The sequence below is a fragment of the Phyllopteryx taeniolatus genome, chromosome 3 (assembly GCF_024500385.1).
Source record: "Phyllopteryx taeniolatus isolate TA_2022b chromosome 3, UOR_Ptae_1.2, whole genome shotgun sequence".
Lineage (NCBI taxonomy): Eukaryota > Metazoa > Chordata > Actinopteri > Syngnathiformes > Syngnathidae > Phyllopteryx > Phyllopteryx taeniolatus.
This window is the reverse complement of record NC_084504.1, coordinates 24,544,796-24,557,156: the sequence shown is the minus strand read 5'-3', so window position 1 is coordinate 24,557,156 and position 12,361 is coordinate 24,544,796. Positions and strand designations below refer to the sequence as shown.

The following is a 12,361-nucleotide window of genomic DNA, read 5'->3' as shown; positions in this document are numbered from 1 at the left end:
AATCCACTAGCATTCAAAATCATAGGCGTTATCATGGAGGAGTACAGTAACGACAGAGCCATTCTTAAAGGCGAAGACACACTTCACAGAAGTTCTCAAGGCGTCCGTGATGCACTCACCATCAGCAGTGACGACAGGGTTCCAGCACAAGCGGCCCAGAATCTGGCCAAGAGAAGGCATCTTCTTCATAGTCTCTGTTGTGGAACTCTTAGGACAGTCAAAAGAACAGCATTTCTCTCAGAACACGTTTTTATCTATAATAATAAACTTTTCATGTAGGCAACACCGCAACACAAGTTAACACTCCTTAACATTGAACGAAACAGGTTGCAATTTTGCTGCTACGCTACATCGATATGACTTACATTCTCGATTCTCTCGTCATCACTGGAAACGTTCTGTGGTGTGAATGAATCGCAAGAAAACACAACAAAAAAAGAAAAGCACAGTTGGGGGCGGTTTCCACTGTAGTTAAGTAACTCTACGATCAACTTTACTACTACTGTTAATAATACAGATTGATATTATTAGTAGCACTATGAGCTAACATAAGCAGGTCTATCAATGGAAACACACCTGGGCACCCAACACTGTGTTCTTTATAAACACAGCATATTTTTTTAGACTGAATTTTGGACGACGTCAGCACTCGCCCAATTCTCGCCATCTCAGCAGGATTATGGCAATATGGGGAAACTGGGCTGTGAGGGCAGAGGCTCGCAGCTCTCCCAGAGCCACATAGTTTTCATGTTGTGGTTTTCGCCATAACGGCCGTAGTGAAAGACAGAACAGAGCCTGGCTCCTGTCCAGGGTGCTATACTTTCTCCATGTGTGTACGTGTGCGTGTTTGTTTGTGCAGCTCACAAGTCACCATGTGCTTTATTTCACCCAGCAGCCAGTTAAACTATGCAGGAGGGTTTGAGATCACTACATTTGAGGATTTAGCAACATTTATTGTAACTGCCCCCAGCAAAACAAAAATCCAAAAAAAAAACCCCCAAAAAACAAAATACCAAAACCAAGCGGTAACATATTAGAAGCATATGTCTGCACATGTGCACCCCAAGCGTAGCCAAGCCTGTGTACAGTATTACCTAATTAACCCATATCAAGCCTGTATCATATGTTTGAACTGTGAGCTAATTAAGTTCAGCAGCATGGCTTTGTTGCAGGAGAAGCCCACACAGCGCAATTGGACATATGCAAGTGTAATTGAGGCAATGTGCTGTTGCTCAAGCAGAAAGAAACGTCGACTGGCCTCAAAGTGTTGAAAGAGTAAGCTCTCATACGATCACATGCAGCTGCCTGCCATAGGTTTCCTGATGGGCCTTCAAGCAATTCGATCTTCAGTGTACAAGGCCATAGGTTTAGATGGTTGTTTAGACGACAACAGCGTTATTAGTGAAATCGCAAACTTCACGTTATAGGCTCGGTCTGAACACTGAAATAAAGGCTCTTACAAAGTGCTGTCACCATCTACTGGGTCTGGCATGCAAATTAGGGGTTTGAGTTGGAATTGAATTTGGTCTGTGTGAAAGAAACCTGCCTCTCTTAAACCTAAATGGAATGAAAACATAATTAATGGCATTGCTAAGACTGTTTTATTATGTCATAATGTCTACAGTGAAGATGCTAATTAAAACAACAAAGCGAGTGGTGCCTGAAGACTTTTACACAGTACAGGGGGTCCTCGGTTTACGGCGGAGCGCCGATCCTAAGGCAGCGGCTTTTTAACCCTCATTTATTCATTAAGTCCAAAGGCGCTGCGGTCTATCGCTAACCTACCCTAACAGAGTAGTAAATTACAGTAATATTTGTATGAAAAACACTTCCAGACTCCAAATATGAAACAATCACATGAAAAGGAAGTACAGTGCTTATCGAGTGTGCCTCCTTGTGTGGCGTGACGACATGTTCTTAGTCCGTTTTGCAAACCAGTTCACTGTGTGCCATTCGTAAACTCTTGTCATCATTACAGTAAATATTCATACAAAACACTTCTAGGCCAAAAATATAAAATAATCAGATGAAAAACTAAGTATAGCGGTAATTGAGCATGCCTTGTGTTCACGTGTTCTTACATCAAGCGCCGTTCGCAACGTCATTTCTCAGGGTTAAGGTGAATTGAAAACCTGTACGTGAGGGGGCTACAAACCAACAAACAACCACTTTCAATTCCCATAAGTTTGGTGAGCAGCGTTTGAACCGACCACCTTGCCACTCTCCAGTCCTCAAGTCAAGCCCTCATAGACTACACTACTGCCACCCCTACGGCAGAAAGCATGTACATAATTTTCAGTTTTATGGGGAAATGCCTTGATAAAGATCTCCATAGGGTTTCTCCATAGAAGAACATGGAGGGATTGATACAAGCAGGGGAGAGGGAATGAAAAAGGGGTTCCTCCATAGAAGAACATGGAGGGATTGATACAAGCAGGGGAGAGGGAATGAAAAAGAGGTAATTTATGCTTAATTCCATCTTCAAAGTAGTAAATGTTTAGGTAGCTTTGTGCCTTGGCTTCAAAAAGAAAAAGCATCAAAGCGACCAGACAAGATGGCTAACTTGACTCATTTAGTTGAGTGAGATCACCATTAATGGGAAGCAGAGTGGTAATAGGCGGCTTCTCTTTAAGGGGTCCCAACAGTAAAGCACGTGATGCAGAGCCCCACACTCCCACCTTCCCAAAATTGGACGACATGGTAAAAGCAATGCTGTGTGATGACACAGTTACAAAGAAATGATCATTTACATGTCAATATGCCATCACAAGAAAAATAGAACTGAAATCCATCGTATAATTGAAGTTTTTTTGACATTGTTGCTAATGGGAAAAAAACACTTGGTCCATGCATCTTGATTAGAGACAGTCTGAATCTGATTACTATAAAGTACAAGGACAGGTTTATAGAAATCCTTGCTAATTCAAATGAAAAACAAAAAGAGGAAACACTTGCTCCTGACATCACTGAGCCACAATCGGTCCTGTCAATAAATGGCAGAGTTACTATGGAGAGCACATAAATAAACTGTGTAGCGGTATTACACTAACTGCTTGATCTCCTTTTATATAAAGAGTCCGCTGAGACTCGTGTGATTTTCAATTGTTAGTGGAGTAAATGTATTGGGAACCTTGAGGGGATCAACAAGAAAATGAGAAACATCCACTTCTTTCCAGAGCAACTGCTCTTATTCAACACTTCACTTTTTGGGCACAAGCCACAAGAAAGTAGTTAAGTCATCAAGGGATGCAAAGTGCTGCCAAGAAGCAGGCTATCCTCAGCTGGTCTTTTATGACTCCAGTGCCTGTAAAAAGGATTTCAGTCCAATTAAACTATACCAGCTTTCTCTCGCTCCTTTTTTTTTAATCCAATTCTTCATTTTTTACACACCTCGGCATGACGTATGCCTGGAGTAATGCTAACAGACTGGAAGATGGAAAGTTGTTGTTTTTTTAATATCTATGCAGGTCTTCGTGTTAAGTTCTATTCTGACAAAACAGTCGTAAGCCGATTTGGAAGTCAAGTACGCAATGCTTAGTTAGCCATAGGTACCAACTCTTGGGTAGGATTTATATTGACGGTCGTAAGTGCCCGTTGCCATTTAATGCCTATATCTATTTACATCTACTTGTCTAGTGTACTAGTGGTCAGGATGGGCTGTCATCCCATAAGTACTACCCCAATTCCAATGAAGTCGGGCGTTGTTTTAAACATAAATAAAAACAGAATACAATGATTTGCAAATCACATTTGACCTATATTTAATTGAATAACAAATAACAAATAATCATTAACTTAGAATTTTATGGCTGCAACACGTTCCAAAAAAGCTGAGACAGGGTCATGTTTACCACTGTGTTACATCACCTTTTCTTTTAACAACATTCAATAAACGTTGGGGAACTGACGACACTAATTGCTTTGTAGGTGGAATTCTTTCCCATTCTTGCTTGATGTACAGCTTCAGCTGTTCAACAGTCCGGGGTCGCCGTTGTCGTATTTTACGCTTCATAATGCGCCACACATTTTCAATGGGAGACAGGTCTGGACTGCAGGCAGGCAGGCCAGTCTAGTACCCGCACTCTTTTACTACGAAGCCACAAGAGTTGTAACACGTGCAGAATGTGGTTTGACATTGTCTTACTGAAATAAGCAGGGGCGTCCATGAAAAAGACGTTGCTTGGATGGCAGCATATGTTTCTCCAAAACCTGCATGTACCTTTGAGCATTAATGGTGCCTTCACAGATGTGTAAGTTACCCATGCCATTGGCACTAACACAGCTCCACACCATCACAGATGCTGGCTTTTGAACTTTGCGTCCATAACAGTCTGGAGGGTTCTTTTCCTCTTTGGCCCAGAGGGCACGACGTCCACAATTTCCCAAAAAATTTGAAATGTGGACACGTCGGACCACAGAACACTTTTCCACTTTGCGTCAGTCCATCTTAGATGAGCTCGGGTCCAGAGAAGCCAGCGGCGTTTCTGGGTATTGTTGATAAATGGCTTTTGCTTTACATAGTAAGAGTTTCAAGTTGCACTTATGGCTGTAGCGCCGAACTGTATTTCTGAAGTGTTCCTGAGCCCATGTGGTGATATCCTTTACACATTGATGTTGGTCTTTGATGCAGTGCCGCCTGAGTAATCGGCGGTTACAGGCATTCAATGTTGGTTTTAGGCCTTGCCGCTTACATGCAGTGATTTCTCCAGATTCTCTGAAACTTTTGATATTATGGATCGTAGATGATAAAATCCCTAAATTCGTTGCAATTGTACGTTGAGGAACATTGTCCTTAAACTGTTCGACTATTTTCTCACGCACAAAGAGGTGAACCTCGCCCCATCTTTGCTTGTGAATGACTGAGCAATTCAGGGAAACTCCTTTTATACCCAATCATGACACCCACCTAATTTCCAATTAGCCTGTTCACCTGTGGGATGTTCCAAACAGGTGTTTGATGAGCATTCCTCAACTTTTTTGCCACATGTCCCAGCTTTTTGGAATATGTTGCAGCCATAAAATTCCAAATGAATGATTATTTGCTAAAAACAAGAAGGTTTATCAGTTTGAACATTAAATATCTTGTCTTTGTAGTGTATTCAATTAAATATAGGTCGAACATGATTTGGAAATCATTGTATTCTGGTTTTATTAATGTTTAAAACAACGTCCCAACTTCATTGGAATTGGGGTTGTAAAAAAAGGCAGGTACCCCGAGCATTATTCCACCAGCCAACCATCGTTATCCCTACTTAATGACTTCCATCCTAACGTCCTTCTCGCAATGACAGGGTACATACCAAAACTGTTTAAATTATTTTAGCAGACAACAACCGTATATCTTTTTTTTAAAGATATGAATGAGGCCTATTTTGAATCAGAAGCCATGTGTTTTATGTTGCAATGAAGCATATATAAATTGGGCCAAACAATAAATATTAGATTTAGGTCAATTGAACCATGTCGTATTGTAAATCAAGCCCCAGTGGCTTTGTGGCAGTCAAGTGAAATAAATGAAGAACTTGTTCAAAACCATTAACTTTTCTCCCTCCTGTATAAAACCCGATTTTGATTTTCTGTGGCTTTCTTTGCCTTTTATGCCTCACCACTGTTTTATAAACTTTGCCCTTCATCCTAGCAGAGACTCTTCTGTCACATAACACACCTGACACCTTCCTCCACCCGTTCCAACCTGCTTGGACCCGTTTCTTCACTTCCTGACCACACTCACCATTGCTCTGGACGGTTGACCCCAAGTATTTAAAGTCCTCTACCCTTGCCATCTCTTCTCCCTGTAGCCTCATTCTTCCCCCACCACCCCTCTCATTCATGCACATATATTCTGTTTTACTTCGGCTAATCTTCATTCCTCTTCTTTCCAGTGCATGCCTCCATCTTTCTAACTGTTCCTCCAGCTGCTCCCTGCTTTCACTGCAGATCACAATGTCATCTGCAAACATCATGGTCCACGGGGATTCCAGTCTAACCTCATCTGTCAGCCTATCCATCACCACTGCAAAAAGGAAGGGGCTCAGGGCTGATCCCTGATGCAGTCCCACGTCCACCTTAAATTCTTCTGTCACACCGACAGCACACCTAACCGCTGTTCTGCTGCCCTCGTACATGTCCTGTATTATTCTAACATACTTCTCTGCCACTCCAGACTTCCGCATGCAGTACCACAGTTCCTCTCTGGGTACTCTGTCATAGGCTTTCTCTAGATCTACAAAGACACAATGTAGCTCCTTCTGACCTTCTCTGTACTTTTCCATCAACATCCTCAAGGCAAATAATGCATCTGTGGTACTCTTTCTAGGCATGAAACCATACTGTTGCTCGCAAATACTCACTTCTGTCCTGAGTCTAGCCTCCACTACTCTTTCCCATAACTTCATTGTGTGGCTCATCAACTTTATTCCTCTATAGTTGCCACAGCTCTGCACATCACCTTTGTTCTTAAAAATGGGCACCAGTACACTTTTCCTCCATTCCTCAGGCATCTTCTCACGCACTAGAATTCTATTGAACAAGCTGGTCAAAAACTCCACAGCCACCTCTCCTAGATGCTTCCATACCTCCACAGGAATGTCATCAGGACCAACTGCCTTTCTATTTTTCATTCTCTTTAATGCCTTTCTAACTTCCCCCTTACTAATCATTGCCACTTCCTGGTCCACCACACTTGCCTCTTCTACTCTCCCTTCTCTATCATTTTCCTCATTCATCAACTCCTCGAAGTATTCTTTCCATCTACCTAGCACACTGCTGGCACCAGTCAACATATTTCCATCTCTATCCTTAATCACCCTAACCTGCTGCACATCCTTCCCATCTCTATCCCTCTGTCTGGCCAGCCTGTATAGATCCTTTTCTCCTTCTTTAGTGTCCAACCTGCCATACATGTCATCATATGCCTCTTGTTTTGCCTTTGCCACCTCTACCTTTGCCCTGTGTCGCATCTCAATGTATTCCTTTCGCCTCTCCTCGGTCCTCTCAGTGTCCCACTTCTTCTTAGCTAACCGTTTTCCTTGTATGATTTCCTGTACTGTGAGGTTCCACCACCAAGTCTCCTTCTCTCCTTTCCTGCCAGAAGATACACCAAGTACTCTCCTGCCTGCTTCTCTGATCACCTTGGCTGCAGTGGTCCAGTCTTCTGGAAGCTCTTCCCGTCCACCAAGAGCCTGTCTCACCTCTTCCCGAAAAGCTGCACAACACTCGTCCTGTCTCAGCTTCCACCACATGGTTCTCTTCTCTGCCTTTGTCTTCCTAATTTTCCTCCCCACCACCAGAGTCATCTTACACACCACCATCCTATGCTGTCTAGCCACACTCTCCCCTACCACTACCTTACAGTTGGTAACCTCCTTCAGATTACATCGTCTGCACAAGATGTAATCCACCTGTGTGCTTCTACCTCCGCTCTTGTAGGTCACCCTATGTTCGTGCCTCTTCTGGAAAAAAGTGTTCACTACAGCCATTTGCATCCTTGTTGCAAAGTCTACCACCATCTGTCCCTCCAAGTTCCTTTCCTGGATACCGTACTTACCCATCACTTCTTCATCACCCTTATTACCTTCACCAACATGTCCATTACAATCTGCAGGTAATTCTCTTGCTATCGTCTATAATAGATAATGTATTTAGCACAATGGCAGGCTGCATTGGAGGCAAGTGGTCATGCTCTAAACCTCGTAAAACAGTTCGAAGCTGCTCAGGTTGTCAGTCGACATTACTGACAGCAAGGATCACATGTGGCATAGTGTTAGTAAGTTTGCGCAAAGTCACATCATTCAGTTAAGAGTTGAAATTTGGCCATAATCTTGTACTGTACCTGGTCTCCACAGACCACGTGAACACTTTTCCCTTGGTCCTGAGTCCAGTCTTTATGCTGCCTTTCAAATTAAAAACAATTTCCCTCCCATTTATTTTCACAGACACAGCTCTTTAGTCCCAACTTTGACACTGACCATGTGGAAATGTTTACTTTCAATAATAAATATAGCCCTAGGTTCTAATACGCAAGTTTGAGCTTTAGTTGTTTTCTTGACTGTGTGGCCCTTCTGAAACAGAGTGACAAAGATACATCTTGTCTTATTGCTGTTTAAAAAATGATAACCTACTCACTGCTTCAGTTAAGGATAAAAGTGCCCCAACTGCTTTTTTTTTGTTTTGTTTGTTTTTTACAAGCCGTCACTTGGTTGATTTTATTTTTTATTTTTTTGCGGGGGGGAGGGTTTGTGTGACAAAATTTTAGAGCAGTTGCGGTCTTAGCAACAGTGAAATCTCACAGGGCTGAGCCCCCCACCCCACCCCTGCTGCTTCTGCCCAAGGCTGCTGCAGCTGATTTGGGGATACATTAGGTTAGCACTGCGAGTCCCAGCGCGACTATTACCTGACAAACTCAACATTGCAGCCCTGCCAACCAGACATAGGCGACCTCTGCGGTGCACAGAGCAGCCTCTGTTAGCCTACGAACGCTGGACTTACTGTTCAAGGGCTGGCTTGGACAGAGGCTGAGAGTGTGCGTGTGTGTACAGTGAGTTCTAGCGTCATTAATCTGACGGGCGTTTGGCTGCTGATTCAACTGATAATTTATCTCAGCAGGTTGAGCATGTCAGGTCTTGTCAGGCGTGGTTGTATGAATGAACAATTGCTAACAGAGCATCCCATAGGTTTGAATCGATGCTTACCATGCCGTTAATGTTCACAAGGAGTCGCTGGAGGAAATCCCTCAGAGTGCTCAGGTGAAAGCACGTATCTTTCTGAACGTCCACACTGTCGGATTGGCCCCAAGCCTCAACTTTGCCCAGCCACAACTGCATCTCTGTTTGCTGGACTTGGACCACTGATTGAGACATTCCTCAGTTTGCAAGAGAGAGGTCCTTCCAGAAAGAAAAATGAGACAATTGTCATGATTCCACAGGGAAGTCGTGGGCTGTGTATTGTCAAGGAACAGGGATGAGAGCCAGTAAGCATTCACAATGATTTAATCAAAGTTTAATCATGTTTTGGTGAAGGTTGCACACTGTAAAACAATAGTTTATAGTGTAACGTATAAAAACTCAATACGCTCAAATGTGCACTGATCCAAAACATTACAGATCCCTTTTTACAAGAAACATGTATGTCATTGGGTACAAAATATAAAGGGATCCAATACAAGAGCTGTATCAAAAGGTTTTGATTGACTATCAGAGAGGTTTTTAGTGACAAATTTGGTTATAGTTTACAGCAGTGTAGAATTGCACAGCATCACACTAAGAAGCTTTACTGAGAAACAAAATGTTAGAAAAACCTGTCAAAAGGCAAAATGTGACGCGTGCACATTGCCTTAGCTCACAGGTTTCAAACCAAAGGCCTGGGGGCCAGATCCATCCCGCCACATCGTTTTATGTGGCCCACTAAAATTGCATTTTTTTTCATTCACTTTAATGCACTATTTTCAATGACTAATGATTTTAAATTAATAACCATGAAACACAAGCGCAATTCTGTATATAATGTAATACAATATGATGATGATGTGATTATACATTGTTTTTCCACAGTCATAATGGTCCTCTGAGGGAAACCATAAATCCATTACAGAGTTTGACCCGCTTGACTTAGTTAATTGCCAATTAGAAAACCTTTGGCATTCGGGGAAGGGCGTGTCATCAATAATCGATTTGTTAACTGATTATGAACTCTGTAAAGTTTTCAATTGTTGATTAATGGCTTTTTGACAAAACGAAGTGGACCTACTTGGCTGAAAACCGCACAATACTGTTGATTCATTCAAGACTAACTTGACATCAGCTATCCACACCATACTCCTCAATGCAGCATTTATTTGCCACAAGTTCAGAATATTCAGAGACATCATCCAATCCATCCATTTTCTATAAGGCTTTTCCTCATGAGCGTTGCGGTAAGCTGGAGTCTACCTCAGGTGATTTCAAGCAAGGGGCGGGGTACACCCTGAACTGCTCCCCAGCTAACCAAAACAACCATTCATATTCACACCTATGGACAAGTTGGAGTCTTCAATGAATCTAAAATGCATTTTTTAGAATGTGGGAGATAGTGAGTCCCCCAAGAAAACCCACACAAGCATGGGGAGAACATTTAAATGAGAAAGGCCTGAACCTCAGAAATTTGAGGCAGGCATGACTTTGGTCCAGCAAAAAGTCAACATGAAATACTGTATAGGCGTTTCCACTGATTTTTTTATTCAACTGTGTTAATTGTCTTTATTGTTGCTGTTGCAGAGCCTCTGCAGCTCTTTCTTGTAATCAGCGGCAAATTCCACCTCCTTCTCAATGACCCAGTGGAGGAGGTCGTTTTGCGCTTCCTCCTTGCGGAGTTCCTGCTCCTTCAAGGCCAACACTTCCTCCAGCCCCTTCTGATAAGACAACTGGCTTTCGGCTTCCATCAGTTCCAGAAAGACCTCGTTCCACCTTCTCTCCTCTTTGTCACTCTCGGCCTGTTGTGTCGGGAACAAGTGTGTCGGACCTTCGGAGGCCACGTGGTCTCCCTCCAAGGCCAGTTCTTGGAGGAGTCTCATCCTCTCCTGCTCGTCTCCCAAACACATATCCCGCACCTTTTGGAGAAGATCGCTCTCGTCCTTTTTCCTCGTCTTCTCTACTTCGACCTCGTTGGTCAAATACTCCACCTGTTCCCACAGGGTCTTGTACTCGACCATTTCCAGCCGCAGTTTGGCCGAGAGATCCACCAAGGCGGGCCCTTGCGACTTGACCCGTTCCTCCAGACATTGGAGCTGCGCTTGGAGGTCCCTCACTTCCTTCTCCAGACGCTCCTTCTCCGTCGCGCAGAACAGGCTGAACATCTTCTGGCGGGCCAGGCCGTAGGTGTCAAAGGCGAATCGCATCAGACGTGAAAACATGCTGCATGCTGTTTGCGGATGGACTCGAAATTATATGCAAGAGCAGTTTGTACAACAACATGCAAACAATTTGTGATGTCAAAGCACCAGCAAAAGGCAACAGCAGTGCTTTTGTATTTGGCTTGGAAACCTTTGTGATGTCATAGCCTCTACTGCTTCACAGCCATTAGCGCAGCAACAGCGAACTACAAATAACATACATATTTACATACAATGGAACCTCTAGGGCCGAAAACAATCTGTGGATGGCGATTGATCGACCATTTTGAATCGATTATTTCCATAGGAAATGCAGTGAACCCTGCAAATTTGCAGGTACATCAAATGACTCAAAGTGCGGGTGTGAGTCACCAACTGTTATTTTTTCAGATGGTCAGTTCCAAGTCGCGTTCGGGCACATCGTGCAGTGGGCCTGAGTGCCGTTAATGGCCAATCTTCTCGTGGAATGAGAATTTCTGTGGAAATTGTTTGTGAATTCATCCATCCATTTTGTTAGCTGCCTATCCTCACAAGGGTCGCGGGAGTGCTGGGGCCTATCCCAGCTATCATCGGGCAGGAGGCAGGGTACACCCTGAACTGGTTGCCAGCCAATCGCAGGGCACAAACAAACAAACAAACAACCATCCGCACTCACATTCACACCTACGGGCAATTTAGAGTCTTCAATTAACCTACCATGCATGTTTTTTGGGATGCATGGTGGGAAAACCCACGCAGACACGGGGAGAAGATGCAAACTCCACACAGCCGGGGCCGGGGATTGAACCCCGGTCCTTAGAACTGTGAGGCAGATGCTCTAACCAGTCGGACACCGTGACGCCTGTTTGTGAATTCAACATTGAGAAAAGAGAAGAACTGACACTGAACTTAAATGCTGTAGATTGAGTTTAAGGGTAGAACGTGAGGCTTTGAAAAATGGAACAAAAGATGAACTATAGGGTAGATGTAGATTAACATTTTGGAATTTTCAGATGAAAAATGTGTAACTGTTTTTAAGAAATGTGGGAATTTTTTAAATCTCAGACAATTTGAGATGGTTTGAATTTGTTAAAAAAAATTGTGAATGAGGTGAATTTGTTGTATTTTTACCTTAATTTGAATGCGTTTTTATGTGGAATTTTGGCAAAAGTTTTTTTTTTTTTATGTGGAAAAATAGCAGCCCAGATGTTCTGAAATTAAAACTTAGCAAAGGTTAGTAATAGTACAAATTGGAGTTACGCCATAAACTCAGCATCCTCTGTATTGTATCAAGCAGCCAGGACATGCTACCGGTTCTATGGTTGTTATCACATTTTTTCTTTGTTGCTACTGATGGCGTCACATGAAGAAAAGAAAAAAGGAAATCACACATGTGAAGTTAATTCTTTACATACAGCCTTCATCAAGAGTTCAACGCAAAGCTTCTCTCCTGCATGTGAGGTTCACAGCACATTCTTTCAGTACTTGCACAATGGCGACAACAACACCATAAGTTGT

General features: G+C 43.0%; 1 protein-coding gene across 4 annotated transcripts in view; it reads right to left on the bottom strand.

Annotated features, from left to right (window-relative positions):
* fancc (FA complementation group C) overlaps positions 1-12,361 on the bottom strand; it is a 35,686-nt gene that overhangs the window by 22,536 nt on the left and 789 nt on the right. For 3 of the 4 annotated variants that reach the window (XM_061767822.1, XM_061767823.1, XM_061767824.1), the window contains exons 2-3: positions 8,691-8,882; positions 120-207 (exon numbers count right to left, since the gene is read on the bottom strand). In XM_061767822.1, coding sequence (XP_061623806.1) covers positions 120-207; positions 8,691-8,858 — 256 coding nt within the window. In that variant the 5' untranslated portion in view covers positions 8,859-8,882. The remainder of the gene's footprint in view (positions 1-119; positions 208-8,690; positions 8,883-12,361) is intronic. The other variant, XM_061767825.1, reaches the window with a different exon arrangement.